The sequence below is a fragment of the Coregonus lavaretus genome (assembly GCF_964263955.1).
Source record: "Coregonus lavaretus genome assembly, chromosome: 39".
Classification (NCBI taxonomy): domain Eukaryota; kingdom Metazoa; phylum Chordata; class Actinopteri; order Salmoniformes; family Salmonidae; genus Coregonus; species Coregonus lavaretus.
In genome coordinates, this window is record NC_140026.1 from 9,313,944 (window position 1) to 9,339,050 (window position 25,107).

Below are 25,107 nucleotides of genomic sequence, written 5' to 3' on the forward strand. Positions count from 1 at the left end.
TCCAGCTGGCGACGCTGTTGTGTGTTTCTGGGCTCCCCATCCACTAAAACCAAGGATTTTATTAAACGCCTGGGCTAGAACACGGAAGCAGGAGTTTGTTTTGATTTTGCATTCCTTGTGTGGAGTAAATAAAGAAAGACATACTGTCTGAACTAAATAGGATACCCAAGTCTCATTCGACTGAAAATGTCTAAACTACAGTCGTTGCGTGTGTTTTTAAATCATCGTTTAACGGCGGCTGCTGTGGAGATTTTCGGGGCAGTTGAGAAAACGGTAGTGGAGAACCAGGAGGAGAATGATCGGCTACGGAGACTGCTGCGGATCTCACCGAAGATGCAATTATGTAGAATAGGTTCGTATGTAGAGCTACTGATAGCTAGCTATTGTTCTACGCCTCCTCCTTTAACGGGGAACACCATTTCATACATTTTTAAAGAACACTTATCTACTGTAACTTTTACCGCGCATTATTAAAAAGTAGTTTTATTAACGAAAAGCGAACTGAAATCGCATAGAGTTGTCTGGATTCAGGCATGTCTAAATAGTTGTACCGTATTGTCAATGGAACCTCTGCTCAAACTCAGGCACAAGCGTTAGCTATGCAGCTGGAGGTTTGAGTCCGCTTGCCTATATAGATCATAGAGATCTTTACATCTGGAATCCTTAATGGTGGAACGGCCACGTCGTTCCTTAATGGTGTAATTGCTATTTGAAGTGGCGAAAAGACTGGAGGACTAAATGCGCAGCAGTAGCTCAACGCATGGTTGTAAAAACTACATTAAAAAGTTTGTTGTTTTATTAAATTAAGGATTTCAAATGTCATGGTCTATCCCTGTAGGTAACAATTTCACAAAGAGAATCGTATTTAATTTATAAAATAGCTTTTTCATTGTCAAAATAGGCATATTCTTTTTATTCTCCAAAAATGAACATTCACTCAAGTGATTGAATACTACCGTCCGTTCGATTATCTGGAAATTTGATTAACTGTGCCCATCCCTAGATATTACAACAAGTTAGTTACTGCAAACAACAAACACTGTTTTTTGCCCCACTCTGACATCATTGCACGCGCGATAAAACAACAGAATATGTAATGCAAATGTTTTTTTTACCACGTTGCGCGACGCTCCTCAACATAACAATAACAACGGCGGTGGAGCGGACAATGGCGCTGTTTCCCCAACTGCGTATTCCACCTTTAATTCACGTGTTTAATTTAAGTGTTGTTTATTTCATTCTGTGGTACATGGATAACCTCTGCTCCTCCTCTCCTTCCCTCCAGACTCCCTGCAGCTCTCTGTCTCTGAAGTGGAGGTTCCCCCTGAGCAGCAGCACAGTGAGCAGAAGTGGAGCCCCAATCTGGGGCAGGAGGAACCAGAGCCCACACAGATTAAAGAGGAGCAGGAGGAACTCGGGACCAGTCAGGAGGAAGAGCAGCTTCAAGGGCTCTTTGATACCAAAGACTCTATATTCAATCCTCCTGTGAAAAGTGAACGTGATCAGAAAGACCCATGTCAAGAAGCCATACTAGCTGAATATCCAACTCTCAGTCGACTGAAAACGTCTAAACTACAGTTGTTTCGTGTGTTTTTAAATGAGCGTTTAACGGCGGCTGCTGTGGAGATTTTCGGGGCAGTTGAGAAAACGGTAGTGGAGTACCAGGAGGAGAATGATCGGCTACGGAGACTGCTGAGGATCACACCGGAGATAAAACTATGTAGAATAGGTTCGTATGTAGATCTACTGATATCTAACTACAGCTCTACTAAATGATTAAACTGTTTAGGCTTTGTGGTCCTCTGTAGCTCAATTGGTAGAGCACGGCGCTTGTAACGCCAAGGTAGTGGGTTCGATCCCCGGGACCACCCATACACAAAAAAATGTATGCACGCATGACTGTAAGTCGCTTTGGATAAAAGCGTCTGCTAAATGGCACATTATTATAATATTATATCACCATTTCAACAAGTTTTTTACATTTATCGTGAATGGAAAATAATATCCCTGACTAGGGCTGTTGCAGTGACCGTATTACCGCCACACCGGTCACGGGTCACGAAGGCAGTCGAATTCCACATGACCGTTTAGTCACGGTAATTAGGCTTCTCCAAGCTCTGATGCTGCTGATGGTCATTAGTAGCCTACCAAACTTGCTAACTGCCTGGTACTCAGCACTCTATTGTCCCTCTAATCACTCTGACATCAATACATTAAATTCTCAACTCTCCTAATATTAAGCACATTGCTTATCTTTACAACTGGAGTGTAGCCTACCTGGCTGGCATGAAAATAAATCATGGGAAAAGCGTCCTCCGTCCGCTATTTAACTGCCTAGATTGCATTTATTTAATGGTCCATTCTAAATCAAAACAAATTTCACACATATATTATTTAGTATATGTAAAGACAAGATTAAATCAAGAGTAGTCTGATGGGTGACTATTAGCCTATCACTTGTGTATTATTATATTATGACTTGTGAATGATGCCCAGCATAAGAAACAGGCTTTTTTTGCGACCTTTTTCTAATCATAGTCACACACCTCATGTAGCCTAGCCCCATAGGCCTATATGTTTTGATAAGGTTTATATCACAACTAAAGTGGCCAAAAAACATCTTAAAAATAAGCACATTAATCCGCTTTACAAGGGGTTTAGAGCCTAACTGGCATACATAAGCAGCGCATACGTTTAAGTTTGGGGAAGATAATTTTTACCATACAATAAATGAAAGCGTTACATGCATAATCGCATTTGTGGTCACTTTTGATAATGGTGTTTTCCTGCTAATGGAACATTCCCGCTTATAGTGTACTGCCATGTGCGCATTGCTGCGCTTATAATGTGAAGAAATAGCCTAATAGTTTATCAACATTTTAAGCTAAACGTGCTGATCTGTTGTGTCAGCCACATTGAGTAAAACATTTTTGGGAGGATGCTAGTGATTGTATTAATTTGGGATCTATTGCATCCCACAACTGTCCCAGACTATGTTTGGAATTTTTATTTGTTGCACAGAATAGAATAGGTCGACTTTTGTACTATGGGGGATAGTAGATTGACATAGGCTAGTGCTTTTGCTGTTCGTTAGGCCTACTCATCTTGTTGGCTGACGAAAAGTAAATGTGGACAGTTCTTCCAATATCTTCAATATGCGCCTCGGAATTGGATAAGGACGCATGTAGTTGCGTCCCCTACGTGTCTGTCTTCACTTGTAGCCTGTGAGAAAGACCCGATCACGTGATGGAGAGCGCAGCACTCAGTGAGAAGGGTACAACAAAGACTTTGATTTTTTTAGGGGGGCATTACAAAGGGGCTGCCGCCGTGAAATTTGAGGCATTATCAAGTGCTTGTCAAATGATGAATGAGAGACTAATGAAGTGTGTACAGCCTGCGCAAAAAAAACAAAGCAGAGCTCGTGCCTTTTCAAGCAACTTTTTTCAAATCATCATTAGAGTCGCATCATGCAGCCTTAAAATGTATTAAAAATCTAAACATATAGCCCAACGTTTGTAGAACAACTAAAGTTCCGTTAATAACTCTAAATTAAGTATTAAGGAGTACCTATTTCTTTGTTAACCGCTCAACACAGATATGTGCACACTCCCTCAAATCGTTTGGAGAAAATATTTATATTTTATTCAGCTTTGTTCAATTGTATTCTTCATACTATAAAATAATGCCACGGAATTCTAAGCAAATCTTGTCTGCTAAATGAACTAGTGTAGCCCACAGCCATTTGGCATAGCCACATCAGGACCTAACATAAGGACAACTCAGAGTATGCTATTCTGTTCTTCTGAAATAGACAACATTTTCTTCATATCATGCTTCTTTAGACCTGTCTAAAATAAATAATGGATTTATTGTGAAGGTGTAGGCTACATTACATGGATTTATTAGACTTTTTAAAATGTAGATGTTCCAAAGGTCTGCATCAGTGGCTTGTAGGCTATGTGTGGAAGCCAGGAGATGCTAAATGTGTTTATGTTAATTAATGGTCAATTACTGTGAGACCGACAGTTATTTGCTTGACAATCACCGGCTGATTACATTTCGTGACCGCCACAGCCCTATCCCTGACGTGCCAATGCTTTACATTTACAGTTTAGTCATTTAGCAGACGCTCTTATCCAGAGCGACTTACAGTTAGTGAGTGCATACATTTTTCATACTGGACCCCCCGTGGGAATCGAACCCACAACCCTGGCGTTGCAAACACCATGCTCTACCAACTGAGCTACATGGGACTTTACCTTGCTTGGACAGCAGCGTCACACATTTTTCCAATGACAACCTATACATCCCCAGCCTGTCACAAATGTTGAATACAATTCTATTAGAATTTACTCAGATCTTCCATAAAGTTGGTCCTTATGTTGGCCTTCTGACTACAATGCTACAGTGGAGTTATTCAACGTCCATTTTGATTAGCTGAGGACGATGATTTGGTCAATTGTGAAAAGTTTTATCTAGAAACAATTGATCCTTGATTGTGATACGATTTTGGAAACCTTGAACACTCAACGTAATTATCATCCAAAATAACTTTAGGAATACAAAATATACACACTTTTTTTTTTAGGGAGTAGATCAGCTTTAATATTGCAGATATATTGTAACTTCCATCAATGTCATTGTCTGCATCACTTCCAATCCCCCATATGTTTTCTTTTCTCGCAAATATATATATACAATGGGGGAAAAAAGTATTTGGTCAGCCACCAATTGTGCAAGTTCTCCCACTTAAAAAGATGAGAGGCCTGTAATTTTCATCATAGGTACACGTCAACTATGACAGACAAATTGAGAATTTTTTTCTCCAGAAAATCACATTGTAGGATTTTTTATGAATTTATTTGCAAATTATTGTGGAAAATAAGTATTTGGTCACCTACAAACAAGCAAGATTTCTGGCTCTCACAGACCTGTAACTTATTCTTTAAGAGGCTCCTCTGTCCTCCACTCGTTACCTGTATTAATGGCACCTGTTTGAACTTGTTATCAGTATAAAAGACACCTGTCCACAACCTCAAACAGTCACACTCCAAACTCCACTATGGCCAAGACCAAAGAGCTGTCAAAGGACACCAGAAACAAAATTGTAGACCTGCACCAGGCTGGGAAGACTGAATCTGCAATAGGTAAGCAGCTTGGTTTGAAGAAATCAACTGTGGGAGCAATTATTAGGAAATGGAAGACATACAAGACCACTGATAATCTCCCTCGATCTGGGGCTCCACGCAAGATCTCACCCCGTGGGGTCAAAATGATCACAAGAACGGTGAGCAAAAATCCCAGAACCACACGGGGGGACCTAGTGAATGACCTGCAGAGAGCTGGGCCCAAAGTAACAAAGCCTACCATCAGTAACACACTACGCCGCCAGGGACTCAAATCCTGCAGTGCCAGACGTGTCCCCCTGCTTAAGCCAGTACATGTCCAGGCCCGTCTGAAGTTTGCTAGAGTGCATTTGGATGATCCAGAAGAGGATTGGGAGAATGTCATATGGTCAGATGAAACCAAAATAGAACTTTTTGGTAAAAACTCAACTCGTGTTTGGAGGACAAAGAATGCTGAGTTGCATCCAAAGAACACCATACCTACTGTGAAGCATGGGGGTGGAAACATCATGCTTTGGGGCTGTTTTTCTGCAAAGGGACCAGGACGACTGATCCGTGTAAAGGAAAGAATGAATGGGGCCATGTATCGTGAGATTTTGAGTGAAAACCTCCTTCCATCAGCAAGGGCATTGAAGATGAAACGTGGCTGGGTCTTTCAGCATGACAATGATCCCAAACACACCGCCCGGGCAACGAAGGAGTGGCTTCGTAAGAAGCATTTCAAGGTCCTGGAGTGGCCTAGCCAGTCTCCAGATCTCAACCCCATAGAAAATCTTTGGAGGGAGTTGAAAGTCCGTGTTGCCCAGCGACAGCCCCAAAACATCACTGCTCTAGAGGAGATCTGCATGGAGGAATGGGCCAAAATACCAGCAACAGTGTGTGAAAACCTTGTGAAGACTTACAGAAAACGTTTGACCTGTGTCATTGCCAACAAAGGGTATATAACAAAGTATTGAGAAACTTTTGTTATTGACCAAATACTTATTTTCCACCATAATTTGCAAATAAATTCATTAAAAATCCTACAATGTGATTTTCTGGATTTTTTTTCCTCATTTTGTCTGTCATAGTTGACGTGTACCTATGATGAAAATTACAGGCCTCTCTCATCTTTTTAAGTGGGAGAACTTGCACAATTGGTGGCTGACTAAATACTTTTTTTCCCCACTGTGTGTGTGTGTGTATATATATATATATATACACATACATAAATATAAATACATATACATACATATACAGTGGGGAGAACAAGTATTTGATACACTGACGATTTTGCAGGTTTTCCTACTTACAAAGCATGTAGAGGTCTGTAATTTTTATCATATGTACACTTCAACTGTGAGAGACCAGAAAATCACATTGTATGATTTTTAAGTAATTCATTTTCATTTTATTGCATGACATAAGTATTTGATACATCAGAAAAGCAGAACTTAATATTTGGTACAGAAACCTTTGTTTGCAATTACAGAGATCATACGTTTCCTGTAGGTCTTGACCATGTTTGCACACACTGCAGCAGGGATTTTGGCCCACTCCTCCATACAGACCTTCTCCAGATCCTTCAGGTTTCGGGGCTGTCGCTGGGCAATACAGACTTTCAGCTCCCTCCAAAGATTTTCTATTGGGTTCAGGTCTGGAGACTGGCTAGGCCACTCCAGGACCTTGAGATGCTTCTTACGGAGCCACTCCTTAGTTGCCCCCGCTGTGTGTTTCGGGTCGTTGTCATGCTGGAAGACCCAGCCACGACCCATCTTCAATGCTCTTACTGAGGGAAGGAGGTTGTTGGCCAAGATCTCGCGATACATGGCCCCATCCATCCTCCCCTCAATACGGTGCAGTTGTCCTGTCCCCTTTGCAGAAAAGCATCCCCAAAGAATTATGTTTCCACCTCCATGCTTCACGGTTGGGATGGTGTTCTTGGGGTTGTACTCATCCTTCTTCTTCCTCCAAACACGGCGAGTGGAGTTTGACCAAAAAGCTCTATTTCTGTCTCAACAGACCACATGACCTTCTCCCATTCCTCCTCTGGATCATCCAGATGGTCATTGGCAAACTTCAGACGGTCCTGGACATGCGCTGGCTTGAGCAGGGGGACCTTGCGTGCGCTGCAGGATGTTAATCCATGATGGCGTAGTTTGTTACTAATGGTTTTCTTTGAGACTGTGGTCCCAGTTCTCTTCAGGTCATTGACCAGGTCCTGCCGTGTAGTTCTGGGCTGATCCCTCACCTTCCTCATGATCATTGATGCCCCACGAGGTGAGATCTTGCATGGAGCCCCAGACCGAGGGTGATTGACCGTCATCTTGAACTTCTTCCATTTTCTAATAATTGCGCCAACAGTTGTTGCCTTCTCACCAAGCTGCTTGCCTATTGTCCTGTAGCCCATCCCAGCCCTGTGCAGGTCTAAAGTTTTATCCCTGATGTCCTTACACAGCTCTCTGGTCTTGGCCATTGTGGAGAGGTTGGAGTCTGTTTGATTGAGTGTGTGGACAGGTGTCTTTTATACAGGTAACAAGTTCAAACAGGTGCAGTTAATACAGGTAATGAGTGGAGAACAGGAGGGCTTCTTAAAGAAAAACTAACAGGTCTATGAGAGTCGGAATTCTTACTGGTTGGTAGGTGATCAAATACTTATGTCATGCAATAAAATGCAAATTCATTACTTAAAAATCATACAATGTGATTTTCTGGATTTTTGTTTTAGATTCCGTCTCTCACAGTTGAAATGTGCCTATGATAAAAATGACAGACCTCTACATGCTTTGTAAGTAGGAAAACCTGCAAAATCGGCAGTGTATCAAATACTTGTTCTCCCCACTGTATATACATATCCTTTTTTTAAATATATTTCCCTTTATTAATTTCCAACCCCACCACCCCTTCCCTAATTGGAGTAAACTAGTGAACAACAATGCTTATGCCTCTACTTCCAGCTTATACATACTATATACATTTTATGGACACAGTCAATTTACAATAATTCTATTTTGTTTGTTTTTACTCATGAATTTCCTCTACCCTCAACCTCTCCGATCATTTTCTGTGATGCCCTTCCACTTTCCTCTTCCATTTTTGCGGTAATGTTGCAATTATTTGGTTGTAAATTTGGGTAGAGCAGACATTTCCATATGTTTTTGTTAGCTGCATGTGCGACATAACTCCACCAGTCCTACCTATGATATCATTTACGAAGATTGTACCTTTAAATATATATATTTTTTTAATATATTTTTTTAATCAATTTGTATATTTCAGTTTAACCACAATATTTGTTGCATTATTTGTTCTGTCGTTTCTGGAGGATTAAATTGAAATTGCAACCAACTTTCTATGGCTTGTTTTAGAAATAGTGATATCTGGGAGATGATTTCCTTTTCAAATAACTGAAAGTGAGAGGTTGTAATCTGAATAAAGGGAAAAAGGCCATTCTTGAACATTTGGTGAGACAATCGTACTAATTTGCTAGAGAACCAGTTTGGATTTAAGTATAACTTTTGTATGACTGAAGCTTTTAGTGATAGGTCTAATGCTTTAATATTTAATAACTTCTGTCCTCCGAATTCATATTCATTATATAAATAGGCCCGTTTGATTTTGTCTGGCTTGCAGTTCCAAATAAAATGGAATATTTTTTTCTCATATAATTTCAAAAACTGTTCGCTAGGCGTAGGCAAGGACCATAAGCAAATAGGTAAACTGGGATAATACTAAAGAGTTAATCAGGGTGATTTTTCCACAAATTGACAGGTATTTACCTTTCCATGGTAGCAAGATCTTATCTATTTTTGCTAACTTTCTATTACATTTTATTGGAGTGAGATCATTTATTTAATTTGGAATATGTATTCAGAGTATATCCACATCACCATTAGACCATTTTATTGGTCAACTACATGGTAATGTAAACAATTTATTTTTTAGTGATCCAAAACGTAATATAGTACATTTATCATAGTTTGGTTGTAATCCAGAGAGGTTAGAAAATGTATCTAGATCCTCTATGAGGGTGTGGAGGGATTCAAGTTGTGGATTTAAAAGAAAACATGAATCATCAGCGTACAATGACACCTTTGTTTTTAAACCCTGGATTTCTAATCCCATGATATTATTGTTGGATCTGATTTTAATAGCTAACATTTTGATGGCCATAATAAATAGATATGCCGATAGTGGACAACCTTGTTTCACTCCTCTTGACAGTTTAAAACTTTCGGAGAAGTAGCCATTATTTACTATTTTACACGTAGGGTTACTATACATGATTTTAACCCATTTTAAAAGAGATTCTCCAAAATTGAAATGCTCCAGGCATTTATATATAAACCCCAGTCGTACTTTATCAAAGGCCTTTTCAAAGTCTGCTATGAATAGCAGGCCTGGTTTCCCAGATTTTTCATAGTGTTCTATTGTTTCCAGTACTTGCCTTATATTATCTCCAATGTATCGTCCATGTAAAAAAACCTGTCTGATTAGAATGAATAATGTCCGACAATACCTTTTAAATTCTATGCGCTATACATTTTGCTAGAATTTTTGCTTCACAACACTGAAGTGTAAGGGGCCTCCAATTTTTTTAATGGATTGGATCTTTATATTTTCCACTTGTATCCTGTTTCAGTAATAATGAAATCAGACCTTCTTCTGATAATCTACCATTTACACAGGAGTGGCTAAAACATGCTAATAATGGTCCTCTGTGTACATCAAAAAAAGGTTTGGGATACCTCGACCGCCATCCAACCCCAGAGTTTTCCCGGTCTTTAATTGCATCTTCACATGAGTCTTTCTGTATGGCTGTTAATTTTACATTATCAATAGAAAAACATCTCTACAATTAGCTTCAGTTAGAGGAGATGGTGGCGTCTGAAATGAAAACATATGCTTAAAGTACTTTGTTTCCTCCTTCAAAATATAATTTGGTGAATCATGGGTGACTCCAGTTTCAGTAAATAATTTTTGGTAGCATTTCTATGTTGAAGATTAAAAAAGAATTTGGTGCATTTTTCCCCATATTCCATCCAGTTTGCTTTATTTTTTATAATATATTGCACTTGATCTTTCTTGAATAAGTTTCTCCATTTATTTTTGTTTTTCCTCTAATTTATTCTGAGCCTCTATGTTACAGTTTTTATTGCTATCTATCTGTTCTGTTAGACCTTCTATTTCCTTTGTTAGTATGGACTCGTTTGACCTAAATTGCTTTTGTTTTCGAGATGAGTACTGAATTGCATGGCCTCTAAAGGCACATTTAAAAGTGTCCCATACAATAAGGGGATTTGCCTATGTTATGTCGGAAAAAAATCAGTTATAAATTCCTCTGTCCTAGTTAAAAACAAGTTATCATCCAATAGGCTTTGATTACATTTCCAATATCCTCGCCCATGTGAAAATTCAGTAAGAGTAATGTATATGCCAATTATATGATGGTCCGACCGCATTCTGTCCCATATCAACACTTTTTAAAACTTTTGGTGCCAACGAGAATGACATAAGAAAGAAGTCAAGACGACCAGCTTGATTGAGTCTCCGCCATGTATATCTCACTAGATCAGGATATTTAAGCCTCCATATATCACTTCCTGTTAGCTGTTTTACCACAGATTTCCACAGAGGTTTTTTCTCTAACACATCTTCGAGGCAACGATTCTCCTGAGTTTCCATTAGCTAGGGAAGTGTCGTAGTTCCGTTAAACGTGCAAAACACCTTTGTGGGAATCTGTGCTAAAACGGCGCACATTAAGGGTATATTTTGTGTTTGTAAAGTTATTTTGGGGTGATAAGAAAATAGTAAAGTTTATAAGGTTTCCAAAACCGTTGTGAACACAAGGATTAGACAGAATGTTGGCGGGACTTTTGTACACGTTGGCCGCAGTGTGTTCCTTTGTAGGCATGAGAACCCAAGTGAAGGAGAGCAAATACCTAGCTATCTACACTCAGGCATGTCTAAAGGCTGTGTATATCATAGACATCCATGCCAATAAAGTAATTGAAAATCAAATGTTTAATCATGGAGAGCTATAATTTACGTATATGATTCAAGTGTTCTATTTAATTATGTGCTTTATAGATAACCTCTGGTCCTCCTCTCCTTCCCTCCAGACTCCCTGCAGCTATCTGTCTTTGAAGAGGAGGTTCCCCCTGAGCAGCAGCACTGTGAGCAGGAGTGGAGCCCCAGTCTGGGGCAGGAGGACCCAGAGCCCACACAGATTAAAGAGGAACAGGAGGAACTCAGGACCAGTCAAGAGGAAGAGCAGCTTCAAGGGCTGGAGGCTGATATCATCGAGTTCATATTCACTCCTTCCTGTGTGAAAAGTGAATGTGATCAGGAGGACTCACTTTGGTCCTTGACTCTTCCCCAAACCCAGACTGTGGAGAACAGAGAGAGGGACTCTAAACCAGTGGATCTCAAACCTTTTGGCACTGTGACCCACCTAAAGGGTTTCTACATTCCCTGTGACCCTCCAGATAATCAGAACAATGCCTCCAGCCACAGCTCAGCCGTAAGCAGCGACCCAGTAGGACTTGACAGTAGGCCACCATTGGATCAGAACCCATTATTTGAGAAACACTGTTCCAAACCCAGCACCACATCTAGAAAAACTCACAGCTGCCATGACCGTGGTGAAACGTTTGCTCTGAAAGCTGACCTGCAGAGACATGTGACTCTCACCAAGAAGAGACCCGGCGAATGCCGCTTTTGCAAAAAATGCTACAACTCCACCTGTAAACTGAAGGCCCATGTCCAACTCTGTCACGGTGGGAAACCCTGCACCTGCCCTGTTTGTGGCAAGACCTTCAAATACAAAGGAGTTCTGCCCAAGCACTTGAGGATTCACACAGGCGAGAAATCTTTAAGCTGTGGCGACTGTGGGAAAATCTTCAGTCACAAGGGGGCCCTAAACGTGCATAAACTGACTCACACTGGAGAAAAACCATTTAGCTGTGATGATTGTGGGAAAAGCTTCAGTCTAAAGAATAACCTAATCAGGCATAAAGTGATTCACACAGGAGAGAAACGATTTAGCTGTGGTGACTGTGGGAAAAACTTCAGTCAGAAAGGGGACCTAGGGAGGCACAAACGGACTCACACAGAAGACAAACCATTTAGCTGTGGTGACTGTGGGAAAAGCTTCGGTCAGAAAGGGGACCTAGGGAGGCACAAACGGACTCACACAGGAGAGAAACCATTTAGCTGTGGTGACTGTGGGAAAAGTTTCAGTCGAAACCAGACTCTAACCGATCATAAACTGACTCACACAGGAGAGAAACAACATGGCTGCTCAGTCTGTGGTAAATGTTTCGCTCAGAAGACTAATCTTCTGAGGCATGTGGCTAAAGTCCACAAAGGAAGAAAACAAAAAGAGGAAAGAATATGAGAACAGTGACATCAGAATGTGGAAACCATAGCAACTCCGGATCATTCATACTGTGGGTTTCAGATGAATATGATGTGTGATGGATTCACTTTGGATGGATTCACTTTTGTATAAAAGTTTTAGTTGAACGATGTAATGATTAAACAATAAATAGTATTGTAGGAAGCTCACAGGTCTGCTGTTCAGTCTGTTGATGTTTTCACGTTACTAGAAACAGGAAGTCCTCAGCGTTTGGTTTGTAATTTCTCTCATGAAGGTGTGAGAGGAATGTCTGATGTTATTGATACATAAAATACAATTCCAGAAATGGTCTCCTTGCTTTTGTCCATCAGATTTCACCTAATGCTGCTCATTCATGATATGAATTTGATCTTGTTATAATGATATAAAGTGGAATCTTGATGAAGAATTTATTCTCCCAGATCATCCTATACTTATGATAACCGCAGTTTGTCTACATGTAGTTGTCGTTTTCCTTTACTACTGGTCTGTAGGCTGTCGTGCACAGTAGTAAACCCCCATCCAGCTGGCGGCGCTGTAGTGCGTTTCCGGGTTTGCCACCAACTACTTTGAACCGAGGTATTTTAAGAACTTTCCTTGACTAGAACACGGAAGTAGGATTGGAAACGACTTTCTTTTGATTTTGAATTCATTGCGTGGAATAACAATAGATCCACTGACTGAACTCAATAGGTTACCCAACTCTCATTCGACTGATCATGTATAAACTACAGTTGTTGCGTGTGTTTTTAAATGAGCGTTTAACGGCGGCTGCTGTGGAGATTTTCGGGGCAGTTGAGAAAACGGTAGTGGAGTATCAGGAGGAGAATGATCGGCTACGGAGACTGCTGCGGATCTCACCGAAGATGCAATTATGTAGAATAGGTTCGTATGTAGATCTACTGATAGCTAGCTATAGTTCTTTCTACCTTATTGAGAAACTGTTTGGGCTAACAGTGATCACCAGTTCATACATTTTAAGAAGTTGTTTTTAAACTTAACGCGCATGGATAAAAACATTGTCATAAAAAAACAGGAAGTGATTAGAATTTATATAATAAAAAAATGGAAAAACGTTAGAAATAAATATCTTATTCTCTTCAATTTATTGAGAAGTAGTCGAAAATATAGTTTCGTTTTCCAGTTATTGAGTTGGAATTACAGTTGACCTAGTCTTGAATTGACTGTCTTAAATTCAAATTGACCCCAACCCTGATGTCTAAAGTCTAGGTAACATCTGCTCCTCCTCTCCTTCCCTCCAGACTCCCTGCAGCGCTCTCTCTCTGTCTCTGAAGAGGAGGTTCCCCCTGAGCAGCAGCACTGTGAGCAGGAATGGAGCCCCAGTCTGGGGCAGGAGGACCCAGAGCCCACACAGATTAAAGGGAAACAGGAGGAACTCAGGACCAGTCAGGAGGAAGAGCAGCTTCAAGGGATGGAGGCTGATACCATAGAGTTCATATTCACTCCTTCCTGTGTGAAAAGTGAATGTGATCTGGAGGACCCACTTCGGTCCTTGACTCTTCCCCAAACCCAGACTGTGGAGAACAGAGAGAGTGACTCTAAACCATTGGATCCCACACCTTTTGGCACTGGGACCCACATTAAGGGTCTTTACATTCCCTGTGACCCGCCATATAATCAAAACAATGCCTCCAGCCACAGCTCAGCCGTAAGCAGCGACCCAGTAGGACTTGACAGCAGCCCACTATTGGATCCCAGCCCACCATTGGATCCAAACACGTCAATGGGGGAACACTGTTCCACACCCAGCACCACGTCTAGAAAAACTCACCACTGCCGTGACTGTGGTGAAACGTTTCCTCTGAAAGCTGACCTGCAGAGGCATTTGACTCTTGCCAAGAAGAGACTCAGCGAATGTCACTTCTCCAATAAACAGTACAATTCCACCTGTAAACTGCAGGCCCATATCCAACTCTGTCACATGGAGAAATCTTGCACATGCCCTGTTTGTGGCAAGACCATCAAACACAAAGGAGATCTGTCCAGGCACATGGTTATTCACACAGGAGAGAAACCATTTAGCTGTGGTGACTGTGGGAAAAGCTTCTATCAGAAGGGGCACCTTACAGATCATATACGGACTCACACAGGAGAGAAACCTTTTAGCTGTGGTGACTGTGGGAAAAGCTTCAATTTGAAGGGGAACCTAATGAAGCATAAACTGACTCACACAGGAGAGAAACCATTTAGCTGTGGTGACTGTGGGAGAAGCTTCAGTCTCAATATGAACTTAAGCAGGCATAAACTGACTCACACAGGAGAGAAACCATTTAGCTGTGGTGACTGTGGGAAAAGCTTCACTCAAAAGTCTAACCTGTTGATGCATGTGAAAAACATCCACAAAGGAAGAAAACAGGTTGAGAACTGAAAGAAGAAAATTAGGACAAAGATCTTCTGTCAGGAGATGGGAATAACAGGCAGGATGTGGACAACACTCTTAGGTAGGGCTGGTATTTTTTTTTTTAATGGACAGTATTTGACAGTACTTTATGTTTTTTAATAATAAATGTTCTAAATTTGTTTTGAGTAGTGCGTGACCCTAGGGTGGCAACACATACATTCTAAGTGATTTCAATGGGTCTCTCTCCATTCTGATTATTTTATACTGTTCAATTCAACTTCAACCCTCCCCAAAAATTCAGCGTTTTCATCAATATATGCATTTCCTGCACCAATTTGCTATCATTTCCACACTGCCACGTAGGGCTGTACGATCTGGGCAAACAGTCTAGGCCTTTTTTTTAAACTAATCGTTGCAATTGGGATTTAGAGCAAAACATTTGGATGAACTGTTGAAATCATGAAAACGTAATGATTATTCTAATTCTATAGTTAGAATATAATAGTGGGCACTTTGAATACAGTGTTGTGTGACATGACCAGAATGAAAATGTCAGGGAGGGGTTATTGTGACAGGGTAGGAACCAAAGTGTGGATAAGTGTTTTCTAGGGGACCCTATAATCTTTGGCTACATTTAATGTTTTCTCTTAGGTACTTCATGTAGCTAACATTCATGCTTCGCTTATTCCTTTTTGATTTAGAAGATACTGTTGCAAAAAACATGCTGTGTGTTGGGGTCGGGGAACAACAAATGTGCTTCTTGAGTAACAGGGGGCGGGGCTAGGTCTGTGTGGACAGCGGCATGGAGAGAGAGAGAGAGCAGACTCAAGTAGGGAAGTAAACTATGAAAATGGACATTATCACATTTAACAAACCAAACATTCAAATACCGTCAATACCGGTATATCGTAAAATACGGCATACGCCCAGCCCTACTCTTAGGAAAGCAAAGCAACTCTGGATCATGCATACTCTCTGCTTCAGATAAATAGATGTGTGATTAATTTACTTTTGTAAAACATTCTATTGGAATAAAGTTTGATTTGAATAATGAGGTAATGATGAAATATTACATAGTATAGAGTGCTTGCAGTTGCGTCACAAATCACCTAGCAATCGCACCAGGCCATGTTGGAAGACCGAAGTAAGTCTGTTGGAAGTCCTCCAATCGTCCACATGGCTGGCTGCATTTTGCTACCACCGGAAACTTCGGGAAGATTGCCCGTTATTTTAGTTTTTCTAAGGACCCAGAAAATGGAGGCAGTGGGAGAACCTATTCAAGTAAGTAAATATATTTTGAATATGATCAATGTATTATTAGCTAGCTAGCTTGCTACAGAAACCTAGTGTGCAGGCTAACTAACTACTCAAATGAACATCACCTTTTTGTTCAGTCATAAGCTCTCCAATTAGTTTTATTTGATTGTCACAATTTTTTCAGGATATCAGCCACGTGAACCCATTTTGCAGCTGATGGCGGCAGGTAGCTTAGTGGGTAAGAGCGTTGTGCCAGTAAACCAAAAGGTCGCTGGTTCTAATCCCCGAGCCGACTAGGTGAAAAATCTGTTTGATGTGCCCTTAAGCAAGGCACTTAACCCTAATTGCTCATGTAAGTCGCTCTGGATAAGAGCGTCTGCTAAATGACTCAAATGTAATGTAAAATAATGGCATGCAACGCCAGTGCAGCCATAGGTCTACAAGCAGCGGTTCCCAACTCCAGTCCTGAAGTACCGCCAACAGCACACATTTTTGTTGTAGCCCCGGACAAACATACCTGATTCAACTCAGAGGGCCTGATGATTAGTTGACAAGTTGAATCAGGTGTTTTTTTTTCTTCCAGGGCTACAATATAAAATTGTACTGTTGGGGGCACTGGTATGATGGCATTAGCCTTATGCACATTTGCAAAGCACCCCCTGACATTGTGCATCTGAAGCAGAGAATAGCTTAACGTACACATTGTTTACATATTGTTCAGCTATATGTTCTCAATTTAAAAATGATACCAGTAGACAATGAATATGAGGCGAATCATTATACTAGATGTTGTACATGCCTTGTGCTGACATAAAATTGTTTAGTGCAAATCCAACCCTTGTAATCTAGGTGGTGAAATGTATGGAGGCAGGAGATGATGCGATCCTTAGCTTAAAACATACATACAACTACTACCACCAAGTTCAATGCCAGATACTTTTCTCCCAGAAGGTCTGAGTGGCACTTGGAGGTGCTACTGTGATAATGAAGATGGTTTGCCTAAGACTACCACAACAATTACATTGTCTATGCTAAATGTGTTTAAATTGTCAAATAAATAAAATAGTTGGACTATAAGAAATACTTTTTATTCAATGGGGCTAGGCAAAGCATAGATGTCACGGTTTTCTAAGCCAGAACCCAGAAGCAGACCAGGACAAGGTGAGTTGAACGAAGGAGAGTATTTATTAACAGATTCAAAAAACGATGCAGAATAATCCAGGGGACAGAGCGGGCGGCGGAGATGAGTTGGTGGAGGTGAAGTGGCAGATCCAATAATGGCTCGGCAGCCGCCGACAACCAGGCAGGGGTTGGGTGAAGGTTCCGGGAGAATGACTGTACATAGAAACAAACGGAGGTAAGTACACGGCAAGCCAACAAGGTGCAAAACAACAAAACTAACGCTAGTAACTCAGAGGCTGATACGCTGACAAACATACTGTTCATGGCTAACGATCCGGCAGGGAATGGATGTCAGGTCAGAGCTTAAGAAGGGGTGATGATCAGGACCAGGTGTGCCGAGGCTGATGAGACGCAGGTGCGGGTAATCGAGAGATCACCCGCCTAGCAACGTCGCCCGGCAACCGGACAGGGTGCGTTCAGGAACCTTCGGGAAACAGGAGATATCGAGCAGAAAAACGGCAACACAGGCAGGAACAGACTCAGGAATCATGACAGTACCCCCCCTCTGATGAACGCCACCGGGCGGACTACCCGGAGCGCCAGGATGGAGGCGGTAGAAGTCACGAAGGAGGTCAGCATCAAGGATCTGACGCCGAGGAATCCAACTCCTCTCCTCAGGACCATACCCCTCCCAGTCCACGAGATACTGAAAACCCCGGCCCCGCCGTCTGGAATCCATGATGCGGCGCACCGTGTAGACAGGTCCTCCTCCGATCATCCGAGGAGGAGGAGGCGGAGGGGGCAACAGAGGGCTGAGGAGAACAGGCTTGAGGCAGGAGACATGGAAGGTGGGATGGACTCTGAGCGTCCTAGGCAACTTGAGTCGAACCACAACCGGATTGATCACTCTCTCCACCACAAACGGACCAATGAACCTCTGCGACAGTTTCCTTGACTCAGTCCGCAGAGGGAGGTCCCGTGTAGCCAACCAGACCTTATCTCCAATAGCATAAGCGGGGGCTGGAATACGGCGACGATTCGCCTGGAGCTGATACCGGTCAGAAACTCTAAGGAGGGCCTTTCTGGCCCGATGCCAGGTCCGGTGGCAACGACGAATGTGGGCCTGGACAGAGGGAACCGAGAGATCCTTCTCCTGAGAAGGAAACAAGGGGGGTTGGTAGCCGTATAGGCACTGGAAGGGAGACATCCCAGTGGCAGAAGTAGGGAGAGTATTGTGGGCATACTCAACCCAAGGCAACTGAGAGACCCAATAGGTGGGGTTGGAGGAAACAAGGCAGCGCAGCGTGGATTCCATCTTCTGGTTGGCTCTCTCCGCCTGTCCATTGGATTGGGGGTGGAATCCAGATGTGAGACTGACTGTAGCTCCAATGGCCAAACAGAAGGACTTCCAGACAGCAGAGGTGAACTGAGGACCACGGTCGGAAACTATGTCACTGGGCAAACCGTGAACCCTGAAAACCTCCCTAACCAGGATCTTGGACGTCTCAGAGGCAGAGGGAAGCTTGGAGATGGGCACAAAGTGGGCGAACTTGCTGAATCTGTCCACAATAGTCAGAATGACCGTGTTCCCCTCAGAAGAGGGCAACCCAGTGACAAAGTCCAGGGCCAGATGCGACCATGGTCGCCGGGGGATAGGTAGGGGGTGAAGAAGTCCAGAGCTGGGCCGATTGGCACTCTTGTTCTGCGCACAAACTGGACAGGCAGCAACAAACCTCCGAGTATCTTCTCCCATGGCAGGCCACCAAAATCGTCTGCGTAGAAGCGCCATCGTCCGAGCCACGCCAGGGTGGCAAGCCATCTTGCTGGCGTGGGACCATTGGAGGACAGCCGAACGGACTGACTCAGGCACAAACAAACGACCGGGTGGACCGTTACCGGGGCCGGGCTGCGTCCGAAGGGCCGCCATAACCTCCTCCTCAATCCTCCACATAACGGCTCCCACGACAAGGTTCCGGGGAAGAATCGTCTCAGTCTTGGCCCCACTCTCCTCCGTCTTGGAGAACATCCGGGACAAGGCGTCCGCCTTGCCGTTCTTAGACCCCGGTCGGAACGTCAAGGAAAAATTAAAGCGTCCAAAAAACAACGACCACCTGGCCTGACGGGAGTTGAGACGTTTAGCCGATTGCACGTAAGCAAGATTCTTGTGGTCAGTCCAGACAACAAACGGTTGCTCCGCCCCCTCCAACCAATGGCGCCACTCCTCCAAGGCAAGTTTCACCGCGAGAAGCTCCTGGTTACCCACATCGTAGTTCCTCTCCGTAGACGAAAGACGACGAGAGTAGTAGGCGCAGGGATGGAGTTTACCGTCAGTGGAGCATCGCTGGGACAGGATGGCGCCAACCCCCACATCAGACGCATCCACTTCAACGACAAACTGACGGGCAGTGTCAGGTTGAGAGAGAATCGGAGCGTTGGTGAATCGCCTCTTCAAATCCAGAAATGCTCGGTCCGCCTCAGGATTCCAACTGAAGGTTCTGGTACTAGAAGTCAGGGCAGTTAAAGGAGCGGCCACACGGCTGTAATCACGGATAAATCTCCGATAGAAATTCGCAAACCCCAGAAACCTCTGGAGCTGCAATCTCGTACCGGGCTGGGCCCAATCCAGAACCGCCCTAACCTTCTCTTGGTCCATCCTAATCTCTCCCCTGGAGATGATGTACCCGAGGAAGGATGTAGTGTGGGCGTGAAATTCACACTTCTCGGCCTTCACAAACAGGCGATTCTCCAGCAATCGCTGCAGAACCTGCTTGACATGCTGGACGTGGCTGGAAGGCTCCTTCGAGAAGATTAGAATGTCATCCAGGTAAACGAACACAAAAAGACCGATCATATCTCTCAGGACGTCATTCACCATACTCTGGAACACTGCTGGGGCATTGGTCAGTCCAAACGGCATCACCTGATACTCGAAATGGCCCATCGGTGTATTGAAACCAGTCAACCACTCGTCCCCCTCTCTGATCCGGACCAGATGATACGCATTGCGTAGGTCCATCTTGGTGAACACAGTAGCACCCTGTAAGGAGTCGAAAGCAGAGCTCATCAAGGGCAGGGGATACTTGTTCTTGACCGTGATATCATTCAACCCCCGATAATCAATACAAGGTCGAAGAGAGCCATCCTTTTTACTCACAAAGAAGAATCCTGCCCCCAGGGGAGATGACGAGGGACGAATGAGACCAGCAGCTAGGGACTCCTTTATGTAGGTCTCCAAAGCCTCACGTTCAGGTCGGGAGATGCTGTATAACCGTCCCTTGGGATAGACAGCTCCAGGGAACAGGTTTATGGCACAATCATATGGTTGGTGGGGAGGGAGTGACAGAGCCCTCTGCTTACTGAACACTTCCCCCAAATCGTGATATGTCTCGGGAACCAGGGACAAATCTGGGGGTTTAGCCTCAATCACCTGACTGGGAACAGAATGGGAACAGGCAGTCTTGAGGCAGTTAGCATGACAATCAATGCTCCAACTAGTTACCTTGCCAGTCACCCAATCGAACGTGGGATTGTGTTCTTTCAGCCAGGGGTATCCAAGGACCAGAGGAACATGGGAAGAAGGCAGAATGAAGAATGAGAACCTCAGAATGATTCCCTGACAACAGCATCTTAACCGGTTCAGTCCTCATCGTGATACGTGCCAGACTACTGCCGTTCAGAGTGGTAGCTTCAATGGCTTCCGGTAATCGCTCCTTGGAAAGCCCCAGCTGTTCCACCACGTCGGCATCAATAAAGCTTCCATCGGCACCTGAATCGACGAAAGCGTTAATCGCTAAACTCTGATTCCTGTTCATGAGGGTAGCCGGGAAACGGGGTCTGACAGGGGTATTGAGAGGTTGAAACTGGCTCGCTAAAAGTCCTCCCAACTTTAGCGAGCCGAGCAGTTTGACGGCCGCTGGGAACAAGTGGAGATGTAATGTCCCGAACTACCACAGTAGAGGCAGCGGTTGGTCTTACGTCTGTTGGCGCTCCTCCTTGGTTAACCCGTGCCGCCCCACTTGCATGGGTTCAGAATCTGGAGGCAGGACCTCTCCACTAATCCTGTGTGGTGGACAATGATCGACGCATTCTGGTACACCTCCTGACCCGACTGGAAACTGAGAAGCTGATTGATTGGACGGGCCCCATTGCGTCTCCCTCCTTCTCTCTCGAACTCTGTTATCCACCCGAATAGACAAGGCTACCAAACTGTCCAGGTCACTAGGCTCCGGATAGGAGATCAACTCATCCTTGAGTTGCTCCGACAGCCCCTGGTAAAAGGCCGCTTGCAGTGACTCCTCATTCCAACCACTCTCCACAGCCAATGTCCTGAATTCGATAACGAAGTCGGCAACGCTGCGAGTTCCTTGGCGAAGAGAAAACAGGCGCTTAGCTGCGTCCTTACCTCGGACTGGATGGTCAAACAGCTTCCTCATCTCTGCCGTGAACTCCTGGTATGAAGCCATGCAGGTGTCCTGTCGTTCCCATACGGCTGAAGCCCACTCCAGAGCTCTACCACGCAGTAATTCAATGACAAAGGCTATCCTAGCCTTGTCTGTGGCATACGAGTGGGGCTGTAGATCGAACACTAATCCACACTGCATAAGAAAAGAACGGCATCTTCCCAATTCCCCCTCATATTTATCAGGCGTCGGAACCTTGGGCTCACGGAAGGGCACAGCTCCAGAAGCGGCAGGCGAGATGGGTGAAACCGGTAGTGGATTCTCCACTGGCAAACTGAGCTGAGCCTGGATCTTCGTCAGACTGGTAGAAAAGTTCCAAACTGACAACGCTATCTCCTGTAGCGCCGTGCTATGTTGTCCCAACATCTTCTCCTGATGGGTAATGGCATGGCGAACAGAGTCCAGGTCCGCTGGGTTAATTTTTGGCCGGATCGTTCTGTCACGGTTTTCTAAGCCAGAACCCAGAAGCAGACCAGGACAAGGTGAGTTGAACGAAGGAGAGTATTTATTAACAGATTCAAAAAACGATGCAGAATAATCCAGGGGACAGAGCGGGCGGCGGAGATGAGTTGGTGGAGGTGAAGTGGCAGATCCAATAATGGCTCGGTAGCCGCCGACAACCAGGCAGGGGTTGGGTGAAGGTTCCGGGAGAATGACTATACATAGAAACAAACGGAGGTAAGTACACGGCAAGCCAACAAGGTGCAAAACAACAAAACTAACGCTAGTAACTCAGAGGCTGATACGCTGACAAACATACTGTTCATGGCTAACGATCCGGCAGGGAATGGATGTCAGGTCAGAGCTTAAGAAGGGGTGATGATCAGGACCAGGTGTGCCGAGGCTGATGAGACGCAGGTGCGGGTAATCGAGAGATCACCCGCCTAGCAACGTCGCCCGGCAACCGGACAGGGTGCGTTCAGGAACCTTCGGGAAACAGGAGATATCGAGCAGAAAAACGGCAACACAGGCAGGAACAGACTCAGGACGCAGGGATCATGACAATAGATGACAATACTTTGCATTTCACCCATACAACAATATAGCGTATTATTAAAGTACAGTATGTTTACAATATCATAAACAATAGTCTTCTACACGTTCCAAATTACATTTTATATATTCGTACGGTTTAAGGTGACACTTTTGTCATGACAACAAGGTGAAGGTGCGCTCTACTCGAATGGCACAACAGAATCATTCAGGTAGTCCAAAGCACAGCATATGACGACCATCTCGTATAACTGAGGGATGTCTCCTTTCATATCTGGAAAAGGACAAAGTGGAAGTAGAAACTGATGCTGCTGCAGCATTGCTCATCTTCACAGGGGGAATCCAGTTCGACGTGGGTGTCTTGATAGAGGTCAGCTTGTGTACCTACAGTAGTCCATAAACAAATGAAAAGCGCACCTGATGTTTAGAATATCATGTTTTTAGGTCACCTATACCATCAGGGCTCTTAAGTGTTTGGTTGTGTTTAATTCATTCAGGTGTTTTAGTGTCATATAAAGATTTAAATCTATTGTTGGGCTGGAACAACCAATAGTCAACACAGCATGTTGTCCTATCCCGTTGAGGCCTTTGTCCAATGTCCATACATTTTCCCTCTTATGAATAAAGTTCTCCACAAATTAGCATTGGGTTATTATATGAATACATGATAACCACTGGAGTTTTTTTTTGGACAATTATGTCCTCCAGGCTATATGGACGTCATATCATACAATTTGCGTCTCTCCTTTTCATGGTCATGGCTAGAAGGGATCCAGTATTTGTCAAATTAACGTAATATTTGACATTTCGTAGCAGATTAGGATAATTAACGTAGCAGGATATTTAGGTTAAGGTTAGGAATAGGGTTAGCTTAAATGTAGTAAAATTACTTTTGACGTTAATTTGACAAAAGCTAGATTCATTTTTGTCAGGACCCCTTTTCGGCATGGATTACATGGTTGCATTCAAGGCAAGGTCGTTTTTATTGATCTGTTGTCAGTGTCAGTAGGCCTAGGCTACCATTGTATTAAAAAATATTCCGCTAATGTCTCCTGTCATATAATGTGTAGTAGAATTGCTTGACATTTTTTTATCAAAGTCCACATTTTCCCGTGCAAAGGTAATAAATGTCTCAGATATAGCCTATAAACCTATGCCACTAAGCGTTTTATTCATAGCCTAAATGATCACTATCCAATCTACTCATCACATTAGGAATAGTAGGCTTAAATTAGTCTGCAAATGCGATGATTGAGGCATGCAATCCTTTGTTATAAAGGTATATTTTTATGGCGTCACATGCTAAGACTACAAGCTATCTAGTTAACTAATGTTGGCTAACTTACTGTAGTGTTGTTGTTAACACCTGGTTTGCATAACAGCTGAACTAAACTCGAAATCCATCAGACTTGATTTACCAATGATGAAATGATTGTAGCAGACCCTGTACTGACAGCTATCTGGGTTAAGGTCTTGATGGGCAAAAAGGTTTCTGCGCTATTCTGACATTTTAGGAGTCTTATTTCATAGGTATCGCCAACATATTTTTTCCTGTTGTCTTTCCTGCCTTGTTAGAGCAGCCAACTACTCCACAGAAAAGTGGTGATGAATCAACTAGTTTTAGGCACTGTTATCATGCGGTTTGGGGCAGCCACTCGGCAGTTGTTGTCGGAAGAATTAATGCGGTGCTCTTCCAACATGGCCGCCAGGATACGTCGTACGTCAACTGCAAGCCCTCTGTTAGGAAGCTCACAGTCTGTTGACGTTTTCAGGTTACTAGAAACAGGAATTCCTGGTCGTTTGATTTAGAATGTCTCTCAGGTGATGAGAGAATGGTCTGACTGACCATTCATACATTAAAACATGTTTACTTTCTGGAAAATATCTCCCCCAATTTGTCCAAGAGTATTTCTCATAAATGTTGACCGAATGCTGCTCATTCATGATATTGATTTAATATTTTATGGAGTATTGTTATACAGACGACCCTGAGAATTTGATTATCCCAGATCATCCTATACTTATGATAACCACTGTTTGTCTACATGTAGTTACCATTTTCCTTTTTGGGGCCCCGTGTAGCTCAGTAAATAAGAATTGGTTCTTAACTGACTTGCCTAGTTAAATAAAGGTAAAATAAAAATTAAGTTGGTAGAGCATGGTGTTTGCAACGACAGGGTTCTGGGTTCGTTTCCCACGGGGGGGCCAGTATGAAAAATGTATGCGCTCACTAACTGTAAGTCGCTCTGGATAAGAGCGTCTGCTAAATGACTAAACTGTAAATGTAAAGCATTGGCACGTCAGGGATAGGGCTGTGGCGGTCACGAAATTTAATCAGCCGGTGATTGTCAAGCAAATAACTGTCGGTCTCACAGTAATTGACCATTCATTAACATAAACACATTTAGC

At 43.4% G+C, this 25,107-nt stretch overlaps 2 protein-coding genes across 2 annotated transcripts; both read left to right on the top strand.

The window, feature by feature from the left end:
• The first annotated feature begins 71 nt into the window (after window positions 1-71).
• On the top strand, window positions 72-12,808 carry LOC311113085 (uncharacterized protein). Its single transcript, XM_084156218.1, has 3 exons — window positions 72-352; window positions 1,286-1,729; window positions 11,228-12,808. The coding sequence occupies exons 1-3, from the start codon at window positions 187-189 to the stop codon at window positions 12,502-12,504; spliced, it is 1,887 nt and encodes a 628-aa protein (XP_084012344.1). The 5' UTR covers window positions 72-186; the 3' UTR covers window positions 12,505-12,808.
• A 415-nt stretch (window positions 12,809-13,223) lies between these two features.
• Window positions 13,224-14,893, top strand: LOC311112693 (uncharacterized protein; the record flags this gene model as incomplete). The annotated part of the gene is made up of 3 exons (XM_084155825.1): window positions 13,224-13,389; window positions 13,767-14,254; window positions 14,453-14,893. The coding sequence occupies 3 exons, from the start codon at window positions 13,224-13,226 to the stop codon at window positions 14,891-14,893; spliced, it is 1,095 nt and encodes a 364-aa protein (XP_084011951.1).
• Between the last annotated feature and the right edge of the window lie 10,214 nt (window positions 14,894-25,107).